At 38.8% G+C, this 20,535-nt stretch overlaps 1 protein-coding gene and 1 pseudogene across 6 annotated transcripts in view; both read left to right on the forward strand.

The window, feature by feature from the left end:
* Positions 1 to 20,535, forward strand: part of LOC101961207 (polycystin-1-like protein 1) — a 109,785-nt gene that overhangs the window by 73,272 nt on the left and 15,978 nt on the right. For 4 of the 6 annotated variants that reach the window (XM_078039763.1, XM_078039767.1, XM_078039764.1 and 1 more), the window contains 3 exons: positions 1,757 to 1,987; positions 3,449 to 3,610; positions 4,837 to 5,007. In XM_078039763.1, the coding sequence (XP_077895889.1) occupies positions 1,757 to 1,987; positions 3,449 to 3,610; positions 4,837 to 5,007 (564 nt within the window). Of the gene's footprint in view, positions 1 to 1,740; positions 1,988 to 3,448; positions 3,611 to 4,836; positions 5,008 to 8,190; positions 14,582 to 20,535 lie in introns of those variants that run through there. The other 2 variants (XM_078039768.1, XR_013435030.1) reach the window with 2 other exon arrangements.
* LOC110597565 (thyroid receptor-interacting protein 11 pseudogene) lies at positions 16,799 to 20,004 on the forward strand (annotated as a pseudogene).

A 20,535-nucleotide genomic window follows, 5' to 3' on the forward strand; every position in this document is an offset into this window, starting at 1 on the left:
CACCTAAGGAATTCTCTACTAATATGCCAGAAATTATTTTCATATTATTTAATTCACTAGTGTATTCATACAACATCAGTGGAACACAATAGAAAGAAAACAAAAGCATACAGATAGTAGTTACCTCTCTGTATGAGTTCTCAGGAAAGCTTGGCTTAACCCCAGGAGATATTAGATCTTCATCCAGGGTGGACCTAAAGTCTAGATTAGAGGGTACAGTCCAAGATCAGCAGGTCCAGAGTGCAATCTGTAGCCCTGATGAAGTTCGTGGGTGCTGGTAATTCTAATCTGGTTGCTCCAGCCATACTGGCTCTAGTATAATGTGGGTTCCCTAACCTGCACAGAATAAGTCAGGCTGAGGTAGAGTCTTGCCAGGAGACCTGAGTGAAGAGGCTCTGGCTCTCAGGTCCAGAACTCAAGAAACACACAAGGAATCAAGCATAGGTCTCCTGCTTCAGGGAACATGATCCCCAAACTCTGCTGGTCATGTGCATAGAGGGACAGACTCAGAAAAGCAAGGCCAAGAGAGCAGACCTTAGAGTCAGAAAGAACTGCTTTCCATCTTATCTGCTCCCTTCCTAGCTCACCATTGTGACCACAAACCAATAACCCAACCTCCACCTCTAGGAAATATATAAATGCTATTTACCTGGGAGGATAATCTCTATCCTTATATGTGGAATTTATCCAGAAACTCAGCTGGTCATTATTAACACCACTGAGCAAAAATTCTTCTATGGAGAGAAAAAAAAAGAATATAAACAGATGTCTATTTATTGTAGGACAAAGTATGAATGCACTGGAACCTAAGAAGTCCAGGTAGACCACTAGCTTAATTTTCTGAACTCACAGATTGAACTCACAGATTGCACTCTCTTCCTTCTGAGTTCCACTAAGTTTGTGTGATTCTACATGCAAAGTAAATAATACTACACTTAGTTCCTGGGTAGGAGCAGGGGAGTTTGGGTGCAGGGCCAGAATGACAGGTGGAGTCAATGGTTCCTGCACAAGTACAGGACAAGGCTGTGGCTGCAGCTTGGGAGGCCCCCAGTGGCCAGGCCATGGTCCACTTACACAGACCTGTGACAGATGACTAGCTGGTGATCTTTCATCCAGGCTGAAAACATGCTTGTCAGTACCAGAGGTGGATAGAGTGGATGGAGTAAGAAATAAACCATGATATAGATGCAGTCCCTGAGGCCCCAGACTAAGATCTCTGTCTAGTATAGCCCAGACAGTGAGCTTAACTGGAACCAAATTCACTCAGAATTGACTTTTCTATTGCTTCTTAATTGGCCTATTTTACTGAGTCCTGGCTGGATTCTGGGGACATAAAGAAGAGAAGTGCCCCCATGTGGCCTCCTGTTGGAGTAGGAGTTGGGGGGGGGGATTCCAGCATGGGTGGGGGAAGGGGACAGGCCGCCAATGTCAAAGGCAGACAGAAGGGTATCAACTGAGAGAGAACAGTGGCACCAGGTAGGAAGAGCAATTGGGATAGAGGGGAGCACCTTGCAGAGCTTCTTAGTATTGGAGGGTGAGGGTGCAAATGAGAACAGAGACTCCTGGGCAGAACAGAAGGGATGGAAACTTGCCTTTCAGGAATTGGTCTTAAACCAGGATGGGCAAGAGCCTCACTCCACAAACTGCTTCTCCAAGATTTTCACTATTTAAAAGTATTTAAACCCCCCCCCCCAGAGGAGTCTCCTATCCCAAGAAGTGCTGCCAAGGTCATTGTCTCAGGCTTTTCTCTCTGCAGCTGATGGGGGCCCTACTGCTGGCCACCCACTCCCACCTGCACTGGTTTCTGGTCTTCACCTGGACACTGACATCGGTCACCTTCGCAGATTCCTTCCCCAGGCTGCTATTTCATTTTCCACTAAGAAGCCAAAAAGATTCATTCCACAGCCTTTCTGAGTCTGACCAGGAAGACATGGCTCCTTACCGTGGGGCCCTCTTTCTGTTGACAGCCATGTGGTGTTTTGGAATGGTATGTAAACCTGTCCCACACCTTGAAATCAAAGACTGTCAAAGTTCCATCTGCTGTTGGGATGAAATACTCTTTGTCCATGTGGACAGAAACTTCCAGGCTTTACAGACCAGATCTCATGGGAATGGATCCCAAGGCCCATATTATGGGAATGGGTCCAATGCAGTTAATTTGATTCTGTCTTTGCCTAGAACATTCCAGCAACCCAACACCCACCCCAGGAGGATACCTCCTCCAGGAAGCCTTCCAGGACCCTCACCCTGCCCTGAATCATCACATCTCTTCTCACTCTGAACTTGACCTCAAGTTGTTAAAGGAGTATCTGTTGCCTTGTTATTTCAATCTTTCCATCCTAACGAAGTTTCACTCTAATCATACAAGCTTCACATTACACTTCTCTGGGATGGAGGCCAGTTGTGGAATGAGACTGTTTCGTGCTCACCCACTGATCAGCAACTGGCAAATCTAGACATGTCACTCAGCATAAACCCCTTTGACAGAGGAGGAGATTGTTTCGTGCTCTAACCATACAGCCCTCATGTAGGACTGACAGAGTTAGCAAATAAAAATACAGAACATCTGGTTACTTCAATTTCAGTAACAATGAAATTGTTTCATATCAGTATGTCCCCTACAATAATTCAGATACATTTATTTTAAAAATTATTTGTTACTTACAGGAAATTAAAATGTAACTGGCCCTGTATTTTATGTGACCACCCCACTGCTCAGTTCTCATCTGCTCTGCCCAGCTCCTTCCCAAGGGCCACTCTAGGCCACAGTGTTCACATCATAAGGGGTGGGCCAGGGATGCAGTGGCTACAGGTGTTCCTGTTGAAGACTCAGGGTTGGAGTCTTATCACCACAGCTTCTTTTGTCAATGGAGAACAGCTTACCTGTGAGGTTTCACAGGATACACAAAAACAGTCTTTAAGTGGCTTAAATTTTGCTACTTTGGGTTATTTTTAAGAAACCTGAAGGTATAAAAAATTATTTGGTGCCATCAGAATTTTGAGCTAACAGGTATCAACGTGAACTAAGGAAATAAACAACCTAGGAATCCATAAGACACAGAATCATTTAGATAACATACATGAGGACACAGCAGCCTGCCGAGTTTCTGGGTTCTTTCAATATCCCAGGCACAGGCAGATGCTCCCATGTAGGGCTTCCAGAGGTCACAGTGGCTCGCACAGAACATTGAAGCTGAGATGTAGACATGAAAACACATATCATATAAATAATATTAGCTCCAACTGTTAATTTCCATTGCCAAGTTCATATTGCTGCCATTTAATTTAATTCATGAAATACATTTTCTTAATTTTTTCTTTTTACTTAGCAGTTAATAAAAATTGATAGACTGGCATCATGGGACATAATCTCTATTTCATTGTTTATCAAATTAACAAAGTGTGCTTGTGCTAACAAAGAATTTTTCCATTTTATTCTCTTCTCCAGCTGAGAGGTTCCCTGGTGACTTATTTCCAAAAAAGAAAATCTTCTCACAGTAAATCTCTTGTGAGATTTAAAGACATCACTGCTTACACATGGGTGAAGGCCCTCACTTTTCTGGGTCTGGAAATGCCAAAGCCGGAAGAAGCTCAGGTGGTTGCAGATCATGTAAGCTGTGGGAACCTAGTAGCACACTTAAATTGGTGATTTCACTGCAGAATTTTGCTTTGTTATCAAAGTGTGATCATGATTCTTTGCCAGATATCAGTGTGAAGTGTCAAATTTAGGTCTCAGCCATAATGGAGCTCTTAGAATTCTCCCTTGAGATTCTAAAGCACTTTGCAATTTACCAAGCACATTCTCTACATTAACTCACTAAATCCTTATAATGACCCTGTATGGTTAGAAAGATGGAGTTTCTGCCCCAGGACACAAATTGTTTTATTCAGCATTTTTGTTGCTGTGACCACAAGACCTGGCAAGAACAATTAGAGGAGGAAAACTTTATTTGGACCACAGTTTCAGAGGTCTGAGTCCACAGATAGCTGACTCCATTGCTCCGGGTTCAAGATGAGGCAGAACATGATGGAAGAATGGTGTAGGGGAGGAAGACAGCTCAGGGCATGGCAATCAGAAACAGAGAGAGAGCTCTCTTCAGGAGGGACAAAATATAAACCCCAAGCCACACCTCTTGTGACCCAGCCAACCCTACCTGCCTACAGTTACCACCCAGTTAATCCTCATCAATGGGTAACAACTCTCATCATCTAATTATTTCCCCTCTAAACCTTTTTGCACTGTCTTACACATGAGCTTTTGGGGGCACCTCATAGATAAAACATAACACACATACACTATATTCTGTCTCCTTTTGTTAGTCATTCGCTTTTGGTATGTGTTACCAGACAAAAACTCTTACCTAAAACTTGGAACCCTAGGGACAGTTGGGTGTAGTCACCCCAGACATGAGTGCCAACAAAGCCAAACAGGTATTTATTTGCACAGTAAATATTCAACTGTCTTCCATGGGTTATATTTATGTATTACTTGGTGCAATTCTGAAGCTTGTCATATGTAAACATGATACTGTAGATTTGCAAAGGACTCTACTCTGTCCTGTGCTTCCCCACTTCCCTACTGATTACAGCAATTATTCTTTATGCAGACATCATTAACCAAAGCATTGATGCAAATATCAGCATATGCACAATACTAATGAAGAGACAGAGACATAGAGACATGAAGAGACAGGTCTAGTTTCAAGGTCCTGTGACCCCATTGTTCAGTGCATTTTCTAACATAGCACAATCCCTCAAAGTTGGTACCTTTAAATGCTTCAGAAAATAAGAACAATTATATTCTTGAATGCATATACTTAACTTTTTTCCCTTCAGAATTATTACTGGGATGAATTTGCAAGTCTGTTAGATGAACTTCTGATGAAGATTGATGGGTTGTCTGAAAGCCTAGAACTCTCTCTTCCAGAAAAACAACACAGGAGCACAGTGGAAGCAAGAGCAGAAGAGAGTCCTTTAGTGGGTGTTTCAGGCTACCAAGCCACTGAGGTAAGATTTTGCAAAATTATTTTTGTCAGTTTTCTTTGAGCAAAGGTTCTAAAGTTCTAAAATTGTTCTGAAATAGTTGCAAATAACAAGGTTGATTTGCATGAATATTCTCTAAAGGTAATACCAACATAAAATATACTTTGGTCAGAACTATGAAACTGCCTAACAATTTAAAATGTATGGCAAGACTTCCAATTTAAAATGATGGCATTAGTATCCATCTACCCTATCATTTTTTTATTACAACTGGAATCAACTCAAAGAGACTGAAAAAAAGAAAAAGTTCCATCCACCCCCCCACAAAGAAACTAAGAAATATCTATGAACCAGAATATGACCATCATTCTTATGAATAACTGCCAAGTACACTCAAAATTAAACTAGTGGGAGAAAGAACCACCACTTCAAAGACAGGACTAAAATCTCCAAATTAGTATTTTTGAAGGTTCCAACTAAAGACCCTCTTTTGGAATAAAATTTTATAAAGCAAAATGGATTTAAAAGGATATTCCTGAACTTAAGACCACACAGATCTAGGGAGAGAGAGAACCAAAGAGAGAGTATGTGGGAAACCATCCTTTGTGAGATGTTGTCTGTTGATGTGGCAGCTTAGAGGAGGAACAAAACTGGTGGCTCACAGACCTGGAGCTGTACTACTTCAACAAAAGAAAAATCAGCACAGGTGTACACTTCATGTGCTGGGTTACAATGTGAAAAAGAAAGGTATATCCTTAGCTCCAGTGGTACAGACATTCCAGTGGCAAATTCCCTGAGACCCAGAGAGATGCTCTGTCAGCCCAAGGCATTCATTTTCCATGTCTGAGTGGCAGTGAATGCTCCCTGAACAAAGGAGAACAGAAGTACCTGAAATCAGCTCATTACCCCAACTATTCCCTGGTCCCATGTAATAGCTCCTTGGGAAGATGAGCTCTCCAATGTAGACATGAGTAGTAACAATAAAAGTGGATCATTCCGGGGCTGGAGTGGCGGCTCAGTGGCAGAGTGCTTGCCTACCATTGTGTGAGACACTGGGTTCAATTCTCAACACCACATAAAATGAATAAATAAAAATAAAGGTATTGTGTCCATCTACAACTAAAAAAAAAAAAAAGATCATTCCTGGATCTATGCAAACAGCTACAGGAAAAAGTAAGAAATAAAAATGACCAAATGAGAAAAAGAGGAAGATCGTAACTTTAAAAACATTGCTGCAGATGGGTAAAAATTGTAACCAAGATGATCTTTTCTGTCTTCCTTCCTTCCTTCCTTCCTTCCTTATTAGTTCATTATAGTTAGACATAATAGTTGGGTTCATTTTAACATAATCATACATGCATGAAATTTACTCCATTTCAGTACCCAGTGCCCTCCCCTACCCTCTCTTCCTCCCCGCCCCCCACCATTCCTCTTCTTCTACTTTACTGAAAATCAAGATGTTTTGTCATGAAAAATAACTTAGTGAAAAAAAATGCCTTTTAGAAAAAGGAATGCAAAACCAAGATTAAAGAGCTCAAAGATGAAATGAAAAGAATAAAATGAAAGATGTGAGAAAAGAAATGGAGAAAACTATACACAAAGAAGAAAAACAAGAGTGATAGGTTCACAGGAAAGAAAGCAAAGGGTATGGATAAAGGTTTAAAAATTCAATATAAATAAGTTTAACCCCTAGGTGTGGTGGTGCACTCCTATGATCCCAGTGGCTCAGGAGGCTGAGGCAGAAAGATCGTGAGTTCAAAGCCAGCCTCAGCAACATGAGATGCTAAGCAACCCAGTAAGAACTTGTCTCTAAATAAAATACAAAACAGAACAAGGGATATGTCTCAGTGCCCCTAAGTTCAATCTCCAGTACCCCAAAATTTAAAAAATTAGTATATTTAACCAATAGTTAAAATTGATTTTAGGAATAAAATAGGCATAGAAATCAGTCAAAAGGGTGTAATTAGTGTTTACCCAACAAAAAGTTTACCAGGAAAAAGAATGTACTTAAAGAAAAATTTTTAAGATTTTCCTGGGACTGGGGTTGTGGCTCAGTGGTAGAGTGCTTGTCTCGCTTGTGTGGAGCACTGGGTTTGATCCTTAGAACCACATAAATAAATAAATAAAGGCATTGTGTCCATTTACAACTAAAATGTTTTTTAAAAAAGACTTTCCTAAAATAAAGATATACACTTACACATATTTTCTAGATTAACAATAAGATCACACCCTGCTAAACCCATCATAAACTTTTAGCTCTGAAAGTTGAAATACATTTGATACATCTAAAGTACCAAACACTGTAGCTTAGCAACTTACAGGACACTGTAGAATATCAGCATTTTCCCCTTGAGATCTTGGGCTGACTGGGAGCCACAGCTCTGGATACAGCTTCTCAGTAGAAGTATGCACTCTGCCTTTGCTTCACTTTAGAGTTGAAAAATCTTAAATCATTGTAAGTCAGGAATAACCTGTGTATCTAAAAAGAAACCATATCCCAGGAAAGAAATGGGTTTAAATCATTTAAAACTAGAGAAAGTCCTAAAAAGTTTATTATTGAACTTAAATAATAATATATTTCTATTGATAACCAGATCCCTTCTTTCTCCCCCCAAATCAAACCACCTCCAAGTGATTTAGAATTATTTAAGTTACTTAACATTTTTCATTGCTTACCAGTTATTATTTTAGTTAAATCTATTTGAATGTACATGTGAGTTGGAAATTGAACAAATGACCAGACAAATGAAATTTTTAGAGAACAGGAAATACAATGACCAGTTGTGTAAAAACTCAGGGAGAACTCAGTTGTGTAACCATCCAGTCCTGGGATTTTCTTGTTTGGAAGGCTTCTGATGGTGTCTTCTATTTCCTTACTTGGAATTGATTTGTTCAAATTGTGTATCTCATTCTGATTTAGTTTGGGCATATGATATTCCTCTAGAAATTTGTCAATGCCTTCAATTTTTTTTATTTTATTGGAGTACAAATTTTCAAAATAATTTCTAATTATCTTCTGTATTTCTTTCTATCCGTCATAATATTTCCTTTTCATCACAGATGAAATAGTATTTTGAGTTTTTTTATCTCCTTCTCTTCATTAGCATGGCCAATGTTTAATAATTTTATTTATTTTTTTATAATGAATCAACTTTTGTTTGACAAATTTTTTCAATTGTTTCTTTGTTTCAATTTCATTGATTTCAGCTCTGATTTCAAATGATTCCAAAACCAGACAAAGACACATCAAAGAAAGAAAACTTCAGACCAATATCTCTAATGAATATAGATGGAAAAATTCTCAATAAAATTCTGGCAAATCAAATACAAAAAGATAGTGCACCATGATCAAATAGGGTTCATCCCAGGGATGCAAGGTTGGTTCAACATATGGAAACCAATAAATGTAGTTCATCACATCAGTAGACTTAAAGATAAGAACCATATGGTCATCTCAATAGATGCAGAGAAAGCATTTTAAAAAAATGCATCACTTCATGTTCAAAACACTACGAAAACTAGGGATATCAGGAACATACTTCAACATTGGAAAGACTATCTATGCTAAGGCCCAGGCCAACACCATTCTAAATAGAGACAGGTTGAAAGCATTTCCTGTAAGACCTGGAATGAGACAGGAATCTCTTCTTTCACCTCTTCTATTTAACATAGTTCCTGAAACTCTATCCAGAGCAATCAGACAGATGAAAGAAATTAAAGGAATCCAAACAGGAAAAGAAGAGCCCAAATTATCACTCTTCACAGATGATAAGAGTCTATACCTAGAAGATCCAAAAAATTCCACCAGAAATCTAGAACTAATAAATGAATTCAGCAAAGCAGCTGGATATAAAATCAACACCCATAAATCAAAGGCATTTTTGTACATCAGTGACAAATCCTCAGAAAGAGAAACTAGGAAAACCACCCCATTTACAATAGCCTCAAAAAAATAAAATATGTGGGAATCAACTGAACAACAGTGGTGAAAGACCTCTACAATGAAAACCACAGCATGCTAAAGAAAGAAGACCTTAGAAGATGGGAAAATCTCCCTTGTTCTTGGATAGGCAGAATTAATATTGTCAAAATAACCATACTACCAAAAGCACTATACAGATTCAGTGCAATCCCAATCAAAATCTGAGTGACATACCTCATAGATATAGAAAAAGCAATGATGAAATTCATCTGGAAAAATAAGAGACCCAGAATAACCAAAGAAATCCTTAGCAAGACAAGTGAAGCAGGTGGCATTACTGTTCCAGACCTTAAACTATACTACAGAGCAATGGTAACAAAAACAGCATGGTATTGGCACCAAGTTAGAACTGTAGACCAATGGTACAGAATAGAGGACACAGAGACTAATGCAGATAATTACAGTTGTCTTATATTAGACAAAGGCGCCAACAACCTGCAATGGAGAAAACATAGCCTCTTCAACAAATAATGCCGTGAAAACTGGAAATCCAAATGTAACTAAATGAAATTAAACCTCTCTCTCTCACTATGCACAAAGCTCAACTCAAAAGTTTATCAAGGACCTGGGAATTAAGCCATAAACCTTGTTCCTTATGGAAGGAAAAGTAGGCCCAAATCTCCATCATGTAGGATTAGGCACCAACTTCCTTAATAAGACTCTTACAGCACAAGAATTAAAACCATGTATCAACAAATGGGATGGATTCAACCTCAAAAGCTTCTTCTCAACAAAAGAAACAATCAGTGAGGTAAAGAGAGATCCTGCAGAATGGGAGCAAATCTTTACCACAAGCACATCAGATGGAGCACTAATCTCTAGGATACATAAAGCATTCAAAAATATTAACACCAAAAAAAAAAAAACCCAATCAATAAACGAGCCAAGGAACTAAACAGACACTTCTCAAAATAGGATATACATTCAATCAACAAATATATGGAAAAATGTTCAACAGCTCTAGCAATTCGAGAAATGCAAATCAAACCTACTCTAAGATTTCATCTCACTCCAGTCAGAATGGCAGCTATCAAGAATACAAACAACAATAAGTGTTGGCAAGGATGTGGGGGAAAGGCACACTCATACACTGCTGGTGGGACTGCAAATTGGTGCAGCCAATCTGGAAAGCAGTATGGAGATTCCTTGGAAAACTTGGAATGGAGCCACCATTTGACCCAGATATCCCACTACTTGGTCTATACCCAAAGGACTTAAAATCAGCATACTGTAGAAACACAGCCACATTAATATTTATAGCAGCTCAATTCACAATAACTAAACTGTGGAATGAAACTAGATGCCTTTCAATAGATGAATGGATAAAGAAACAATGGTATATATACACAATGCAATATTACTCAGCATTAAAAGAGAATAAAATTATGGCAATTGCAGGTAAATGAATGGAGTTGGAGAATATCATGCTGAGCAAATTAAGCCAAACCCAAAAACCAAGGGACTGATATTCTGATAAGTGGGTGCTGATCTATAATTGGGGGCTGTTGAGAATGGAGGAACTTTGATTGAGCCAAGGGTAGGGAGAGAAGGGGAGGGGAGATGGGAGGAGGAAAGTTATTGGAATGAGATGGACATCACTAGCCTAGGTACATAACTGCACATGTGGTATGATTCTACATAATGTACAACTGGAAAAACATAAAGTTGTGCTCCATTTGTGTACAGTGAATTGAAAAGCTTTCTGCTTTTATATAACTGATTGGAACTAATAAAAAATAAGCTAAAAAAGCCCTCCTCTCTTTGTAAATTAGCCAGTCTGTGGTCTTCCATTGTTGCAATAAAAATCAGAAAAAGACAGAGCTCCTGAGGGAAGCAGAGATCAGGAACTCAGGGTTGAGCACCAGAGCCAGACACATTATCTCCCATGGAGAGTTTGCTTCCCTCCAGACCCACGGAGAGAAGAAACCAAGGCAATTCCTCCTGATGACTGTTGGAAAGGAGGTCACTGGGAGGGACTTCTGCTGGTACACTGTCCTCTGGCTAACAGGTTCTTTACCTCCCATCTTGTTCCTTTAATTCCTTTGTTACTAATAATCATATCTTACTTTCAAACTCCACAGAATGTTATTCCAATAGATGCTGTCATGAAGCTGCAGTACAGAATGTTATTCAAATAGATGCTGTCATGAAGCTGCAGTATGAAGAAATCCATGGCCTGACTCACTCGAGCAGCCGAGTAGATCCAGGCTCCCCTGTCCAGGCTTCACATACTCCCCCAGGGGGGCCAGGAAAGGCCCTATCCCCAGCAAGAAATGATATGTTTGGGAAAAACAAAACAAAACAAAAAATCCTTGCTGCACTAGGTTTCAACTCTGGAAGGACCAGCTCTATATGCCAGGGCAGTGGCATGCCACTCCATGCCAGAGCACACACTACATGCTGCCTGTAACCACAGAATGCATAGGACAGAGCAGAGAGCATCAGCACTCCACAAGTTAGCAGGTAAAGCAGACAGCCTGATATTTCAAAAAAAAAAAAATAGGAGGAAAGCAACATTTCCTGTATAAACCTGCTTTTAAAATTATAGCTTAAAAGCTATGCTTCAAGTAAATAAGTAAATAAATAAGATTAGGACTATTTATTTATTTATTTATTTAAAGAGAGAGTGAGAGAGGGGAGAGAGAGAGAGAGAGAGAGAGAATTTTTTTTAATATTTATTTTTTAGTTCTTGGCGGACATAACATCTTTGTTTGTATGTGGTGCTGAGGATCGAACCCGGGCCGCACGCATGCCAGGCGAGCGCGATACCGCTTGAGCCACATCACCAGCCCCAAGATTAGGACTATTTATAAGAAAAAAGCTAGAAGTCCCAGTCTCATAAATAAGTCTAGGTCATATAAGTCCTAATCTTAATAAATAAGTCAAGTCTAGTCTTGTAGCAAGAACATCTCATTAAACAAATCAAAAAAGTACATTAGGTTTACAAGGCATACATGTGGAAAAGGAGTTTCCTATCTTCAATATCATCCTCCCCAGCCCAGTAGTAGTAATAAGCCCTTTCCCTGGTAATTGGTAAAAACTTGATTTGGGGACCTGCATTCACATTTTTCCTTCAGTATGGTTTAGATTAATAGTGTCCAATACATTTCATAGTTTATTTACAATCTATATTTATGATAATATCTTTATGAAATTCTTCTTTCTAAAACAACAAAAAACAATCATCTTGTTTGATGTTGGAGGGATTGAACTGAGGACTGCATACCTGGTAGGCAAGTGCTCTACCACTGAGATACACTCTCAACCAATTAAAAAAAATCAGTTTGGGTTGGGGCTGGGGCTCATTGGCAGAGCACTCGCCTGGCATGCATGACAACCTGAGCTATATCCTCATCAACACATAAAAATAAAATAAAGGTCTGTCCATTTACAACCAAAAAATATATATTAAAATAAATCAGTTTTGATACCGACCTAATGTGTCAAGATATGTGAGCTCAATATGGTAGAAAGGTGTCAAAGCTGATTTGACACCTGAAGTAGTTGGATGTAACCTGACTTTTGCTGTAAAGATATTAATTACCAACATAGAATAAGGTAAAAATTATAAGATGTTCCCTAAGTAGAAGACACCTTACCAGTAAGGTTATCTTTTTTCCCAATCTCCTATTGGTCTTAAACTATCATTTCATTTTCTTAACTTACGACATAGTCTAGGAACTCAGTAAGATATTAAAAAGGAGTAACAGGAGAGGATACCCTTGACTGTTCATGATCTTAGTGGGAAAGTTTCAAGTTTATTATCATTTAAAAATGAGGTAGGGGTGAAATGGCAGCCAGTGCCCAGGTGGCAGGAGCAGAACATAAAAAAAGTGATCAAGATATGTTTAGAGAAACTCTGCAGAATTTATCTCATATCATTAGAGAAAAAGACATTGAAATAGATGCACTAAGTCAGAAATTGCAGACTTTATTGGAAGTTTTACGAACCTCTGGCACTGGACATGAGGTCCTCAGTTTGAGGAGCTCCTACAACAATGTGATGAATTAAAACAGCAAGTGAAAAAAATGGAGGAATGGAAACTAGGGGTAATAACAAACCTCCAAAATCTGTATCATGAAGTCAGCCCAACACTAGGAAGACCTTCTTCAACTTAAAGCCCAAGTTTTGGTTGACAGTGGTAATAGTTCTAAATTAGAGGCAGACTACACTGGCCTCATCCACTGTTATGAGCTCAAGGAAATCAAACATTTTGGGCACAAATTAGCCCAGGTACAACAGTGCCTAGGGCAACTTTGCAGCAGCAAGGATCTCTTTTTAGGAAAACTTGATATGATTACACCCCAGCTCTCGTCTACCTCATCACTTACTCCCAGTCAGCAGAGGTCAAAGAGCTGAGAAAATCACTGCAAGAAAAAGAGGGCCACCATTAAGGAGCTCCAGGAGAATAACCACAGGTTGTCTGATGTAACTGCTACCACCTCCAAGAAAGAAAAGAAAGAACATGAACAAACTGATTCCGAAATTAAACAGCTCAAGGAAAAACAAGATCTGTTACAAAATTTACTGAAAGAAAAAGACCTCTTAATCCAAGCCAAAAGTGATCAGATACTTTCTTCAAATGCAAAGTTCACTAACAAAGTGATTGAAAATGAGTTGTTGAGGCAAGCAATAACAAACCTCAAGGAGAGAATATTAATTTTAGAACTGGAAATTTCTCAACTAAAAGGGAAAAATGTAAAAATAATAGAAACATCCAAAGAAAAAGAAATGGAGTACCAAGCATTACAAGACATAAACTTGAAGTTCTCTGTGATGCTGTGAGAACAAGAGCTGGAGTACCAGGTGATAAAGGAGAAAGCTCTTGCCTTTGAAAAACTGTTACAAGAAAAGGAACAGCGCAAGGCTGGGGAATTAAATCAGCTTTTAAATGCAGTTGAATCCATGCAGGAGAAGGCCATTCTATGTCATCAGGAGACAGACCAACTCACCTTGTCCCTAAAGAACAAACAGATGGAAAAGAGTACCCTCCAGCAAGAGGTTCAACACTTATGTGACAAAGAATTACACTTAAATCAGGAGGTACAAAGACTGAGGAGCCATCTTTTAGAATCAGAAGATTCTTACACCCAGGAAATTTGGGCTGCAGAGAAGAGAGGAACCTGAGAGAGAAAAGTCACACTATTTGAGAAAAAGCTACTTTTCTCTTCTAATTCAAAGCATCAAGCCAGTGTGCAGATAGTAGAGTCCGTGCAGAAACGGGTGTGTTTACTCTCCCAAGACAGAGATGAGAATGCAATGCACTCCAGCTTTCCCTCTACCAGGAACAAGGAAAGCAGTATGCATAGTCATTAACTCACCTGCACATGGTTCTAGAGCGTTTCCAACAAGAAAAAAAAACTTATGTATTCAGCTGAATTAGAAAAGGAAAGACAACATATAACCAAATGGAAGGAAAAGGCAGAAAACCTAGAAAGAGAGGTATTATTATTACAGAAACATTTGGATGAAGCCAATGGTGTGTTGGATTCAGCAACCAGACTTTCACAACTGTTACATCTAAAGGAAGAACAGATTGAAGGACTTAAAAAGCAAAATGAGCTCCAACAAGAAATGTTGAATGATGCACAAAAGAAATTGATGAACTCGGAAAATGGCACAGAAAGAAAAGTGGACAAAGCCCTAATGAGAAACCTGTTCGATGGGTTTTTCCATACACTGAAAAGTAAGCATCATGAAGTGTGACAGTTAATGGGGAGCATCCTGGACATTTAAAAGGAGGAAATGGAGCAGTTGTTGAATGGAGATGATGGTAGTGTTACTAAGTGGATGATGGGTTGGCTTGGAAGAGGATTAAAAAATGTCCCCAACACATCTTTGAGACAGAATGAGCAATGTCTGTTTAATAGTTCTTTTTCAAAACTTTCTGCTCATGCCATGAAATGTCTAGATTCCAGAGGAAGGAGAAAGGAAGGTGAGAATGTACCAAGAAGTTTGAAAGATGCAGCAGAATTCAGAGCTGGTAAAAGAGCAGCTGTGAATCCATTCTTGTTACACATTTTGCGGCTGTGACACTGATTAGCCTAGCTGGACTTGGACCTGGTGGACCTGGGAATCTCCTTTTGAATCCCTTCGCAGACTTCATGCCCACCTTTACACCATTGCCAGTGTCTCCCGACAATAGCGCCAGGGTTGTACTAAAGGACCTTTTAAAGCAATAGGTGATTCTCAAGCCAGAGATGATTTAGCACTTTAAAGAAGCCATAATCACTTTTTACTTTTTCAAAAAAAAAAAGTGGCCTTTTTGAAAAGAAGTCGTGTATTTGCTGGGCAAAAGAAAAAGAAAAAAATTGGTATATAGAGCTACAGGTATTTTGACTCCCCCTCCCCCCTCCCCGTTTTTTTGGTGTGTGTGTTTTTGCTGTAGCAGTTAAAAAAAATTATTTTTGTTTGTTTGCTGTAGCATTCTTTTTATATAAAATTTTGTGTCAATGCTATCAGGTAATCAATAGCAATAAAAACTATTGCTCCAACCTCTTTTTTATGATTATATGTGTTAAATTTAATTATATTAAGATGAAAATAATTCATTTATAATAGAAAAGAAGAAAGATCCAACCCATATGAAAAAGATATATACCTCAGAATTTGGGCTATATGCAAACAAAATATGATGTAGCAAAGTTGTGAATTCTTTAGTTTATAAAAGAAAACATTGTATATCTAGTAAAAGAAAATTACAGCAGTCTGTGAGCTGGAGCAAGTCCCCAACACTGGGGAAGAAGTCACTCAAGCCCAAGGGAGGAAAGTGGAGGGAAGGAGCCAAGGCCCCATGGAGTGACTGGGCCACTGGGGGCAAGTCCCTGGTGCAAGCCCATGCCAGGCCCCTGCGTTTCCAGGCGAAACACAACACTTGGCACGAGCCCCACCCTTTGCGGAATTCTGAGTGCTTGGGTCATAATTGACACCAAAGCACTCTAGGAGGTTCAAAGTGGAGGTGGATACAGACGGAGGTGGCTCTCTGAAATTGCTGCGATGTCTTCCTGGTTTGGAGGACTAGGGTCTGGCTTGGGCCACTCCTTGGGTCAGGTTGGGGGCAGCTTGGCTTCCCTCACTTTCCCCAACTGCTTTCAGTTTCCTGAAAGCAAGACAGTTTGCACTACAAGATGAGTTGTCCACACTGCAGTCAGTACATTAAGGAGCTGGTGGTATACCAGCAACCACTGAATGGTCTTTATATGTTTATGGGATCAGTCATCTTTGTTCACCTTTTCCTGATGATGACATGGACCTCGGTGATATCATTTCATCACAACAAGAAATCAACAGACTGTCAATTGAAGTTTCAAGACTTGAATCTCAAGTTGTCCATTAGAGGGATATGTATAGCTCAGGCAAAGGGAACACATAATTCTGATCAAAGTGAAATCTGCAAACTACAAAATGCTATTAAGGTACTTGAAGAAAACCAAAGTCAAGACCTTGATAATCATCAAGAGGAAATGTCAGTTTTGTAGAATGCACATCAACAGAAACTGGCAGAGATAAGATGCAAGTATCAAGAGGAATTAAATGACAAGAAAAAATTGAAAATCTGTACATTCAGGTGACTCAGGAGTTACAGTAACTGATGAGTCTAAAATATGTGAGATGGAAAAAACTAATCAGGTTCTACAAACTTAAAACGTAGAGTCTGCAACAAAGATGGAAGAACTTGAGGATCAAATAAAAAAACATAAATAAAAAAATTATCTTTGGCAGAAAATGACAGAGACGCCTTGAAGAGAGAGAACAGCTCAGTGTGGAAAAGTGACAAATAATTAAACTGTGAAAACTTGAAACTGGAATGTAGTCAATTGCAGCCTTCTCTAATGGAGCAGAAAGATGAGGAAATTAAGAATTTGCAGAAAACCATTGAACAATAAAAGCCCAGTTGCAGGAAGACATGCACAACACTCAGACAATTCTGATATTTTTCAAAAAACAAAAGTTAAAAACCTTCCTATAGAAAATGGAAGTGAAAACACGACCTGTATAACTATGAAACTGAAAAATTAGTGAAAGGAATCCAAGAATAAGAACTTGACACTCAATTTCTAAATGAAAAGAATATATCTTTAACCAAACAGATTGATCAGCTGTCCAAAGATGAAGTTGGTAAACTCACTCAAGTTATCCAGCAGAAAGACATGGAGATACAAGCTCTTCAGGCTAAAATTTATTCAGGTTCCTACCCAGGATGTCATTTCCCTTCAGCAGCAACTGCAGACATTCACTATGGAAAGAAAACAAATATTAGCTGTTTTGAATGAGAAGACAAAAGAAAATACCCAACTGCAAGCAGAACATCAGAAAATGAAGGATATAGTTGCTGCCAAAGCAGCAGCCCTCATCCAACTTAAAGAAGAAAATTAAAAAAATGTCCACCAAATTTGAAAATAGTGATCAAGATATGTTTAGAGAAACTCTGGAGAATTTATCTTGTATCATTAGAGAAGAAGACATTGAAATAGGCGCACTAAGTCAGAAATCTCAGACTTTTTGGAAGTTTTACGAACCTCTGGCACTGGACATGAGGTTCCAGGTGTTAATAGTCATCAGTTCGAGGAGCTCCTACAAGAACTCGATGAATTAAAACAGCAAGTGAAAAAAAATGGAGGAATCGAAACAACAGATAATGAAAACCATCCAAAATCTGCCTCATGAGTCAGCCCGACATGAGGAAGACCTTCTTCAACCTGAAGCCAATGTTTTGGTTGACAGTGATAATAGTTCTAAATTAGAAGCAGACTACACTGGCCTCATCCACTGTTATGAGCTCAAGGAAATCAAACATTTTGGGCACAAATTAGCCCAGGTACAACAGTGCCTAGGGCAACTTTGCAGCAGCAAAGATCTCTTTTTAGGAAAACTTGATATGATTACACCCCAGCTCTCGTCTACCTCATCACTCCCAGTCAGCAGAGGTCGAAGAGCTGAGAAAATCACTGCAAGAAAAAGAGGGCCACCATTAAGGAGCTCCAGGAGAATATCCACAGATTGTCTGATGTAACTGCTGCCACCTCCAAGAGAGAAGAAAAGAAAGAACATAAACAAACTGATTCCGAAATTAAACAGCTCAAGGAAAAGCAAGATCTGTTACAAAATTTACTGAAAGAAAAAGACCTCTTAATCCAAGCCAAAAGTGATCAGATACTTTCTTCAAATGCAAAGTTCACTAACAAAGTGAATAAAAATGAGTTGTTGAGGCAAGCAATAACAAACCTCAAGGAGAGAATATTAATTTTAGAAGTGGACATTTCTCAAAGGGGAAAATGTAAAAATAATAGAAACATCCAAAGAAAAAGAAATGGAGTACCAAGCATTACAAGACACGAACTTGAAGTTCTCTGTGATGCTGCGAGAACAAGAGTTGTAGTACCAGTTGATGAAGGAGAAAGCTCTTGCCTTTGAGAAACTTTAACAAGAAAACGAACAGGGCAAGGATGAGGAATTAAAACAGCTTTTAAATGCAGTTAAATCCATGCAGGAGAAGGCCATTCTATGTCATCAGGAGACAGACCAACTCACCTTGTCCCTAAAGAACAAACAGATGGAAAAGAGTACCCTCCAGCAAGAGGTTCAACACTTATGTGACAAAGAATTACACTTAAATCAGGAGGTACAAAGACTGAGGAGCCATCTTTTAGAATCAGAAGATTCTTACACCCAGGAAATTTGGGCTGCAGAGAAGAGAGGAACCTGAGAGAGAAAAGTCACACTATTTGAGAAAAAGCTACTTTTCTCTTCTAATTCAAAGCATCAAGCCAGTGTGCAGATAGTAGAGTCCGTGCAGAAACGGGTGTGTTTACTCTCCCAAGACAGAGATGAGAATGCAATGCACTCCAGCTTTCCCTCTACCAGGAACAAGGAAAGCAGTATGCATAGTCATTAACTCACCTGCACATGGTTCTAGAGCGTTTCCAACAAGAGTAAAAACTATGTATTCAACTGAATTAGAAAAGGAAAGACAACATATAACCAAATGGAAGGAAAAGGCAGAAAACCTAGAAAGAGAGGTATTATTATTACAGAAACATTTGGATGAAGCCAATGGTGTGTTGGATTCAGCAACCAGACTTTCACAACTGTTACATCTAAAGGAAGAACAGATTGAAGGACTTAAAAAGCAAAATGAGCTCCAACAAGAAATGTTGAATGATGCACAAAAGAAATTGATGAACTCGGAAAATGGCACAGAAAGAAAAGTGGACAAAGCCCTAATGAGAAACCTGTTCGATGGGTTTTTCCATACACTGAAAAGTAAGCATCATGAAGTGTGACAGTTAATGGGGAGCATCCTGGACATTAAAAAGGAGGAAATGGAGCAGTTGTTGAATGGAGATGATGGTAGTGTTACTAAGTGGATGATGGGTTGGCTTGGAAGAGGATTAAAAAATGTCCCCAACACATCTTTGAGACAGAATGAGCAATGTCTGTTTAATAGTTCTTTTTCAGAACTTTTTGTTAAATTTCTGGAAACAGAATCTCCTTCATGTGTTCCACCACCAAAACTTTCTGCTCATGCCATGAAATGTCTAGACTCCAGAGGAAGGAGAAAGGAAGGTGAGAATGTACCAAGAAGTTTGAAAGATGCAGCAGAATTCAGAGCTGGTAAAAGAGCAGCTGTGAATCTATTCTTGGTACCAAGTTCTGTGGCTGTGACACTGATTAGCCTAGCTGGACTTGGACCTAGTGGACCTGGGAATCTCCTTTTGAATCCCTTCGCAGACTTCATGCCCACCTTTACACCATTGCCAGTGTCTCCCGACAATAGCGCCAGGGTTGTACTAAAGGACCTTTTAAAGCAATAGGTGATTCTCAAGCCAGACATGATTTAGCACTTTAAAGAAGCCATAAACACTGAACTTTTTACAAAGTGGACTTTTTGAAAACAAGTCGTGTATTTGCAGGGAAAAAGAAAAAGTAAAAAGTTGTTATATAGAGCTACTAGGTATTTTGACTCCCCCTTCCCCTTTTTGATGTTTTTTTGCTGTAGCACTTATTAAAATTTTATTTGTGTTTGTTTGCTGTAGAATTTGTTTTATATAAAATTTTGTTCCTGTGCTATCAGGTAATCAACAGCAATAATAACTATAGCTCCATCCTTTTTTATGATTATATTTGTTAAATTTAATTATATTAATTAAGATAAAAATGATTCATTTATATAACAGAAAAGAAGAAAAATCCAACCTATACAAAAAAAAAAGGTATATACCTCAGAATTTGGGCTATATGTAAAAAAATATGATGTAACAAAGTTGTGAATTCTTTAGTAAAAAAATATACTGTTACCTACTTAAACAAAATTACAGTGGGAGGGCCTGAACATGAAGTTTATGGATAAATTCTAAGATTCTTTTAGTCCAAATGCTATGACACCTATCCCTTTTACTTGTCTTCATTCTATAAAAAAGTCAATTGATGTTCATTCCCTTTTCTAGATGCTAAATATGTCCAGAAGGAAGATGACTTTTGTCAGTGAAATCAAAAATATAATTACACACATCCTTTTTAATTTTAAGAATGTATCATTAAATGTCTGGACTCTTTACATACTTTTCTT

Source organism: Ictidomys tridecemlineatus, chromosome 2 (assembly GCF_052094955.1).
Source record: "Ictidomys tridecemlineatus isolate mIctTri1 chromosome 2, mIctTri1.hap1, whole genome shotgun sequence".
Classification (NCBI taxonomy): Eukaryota; Metazoa; Chordata; class Mammalia; order Rodentia; family Sciuridae; genus Ictidomys; species Ictidomys tridecemlineatus.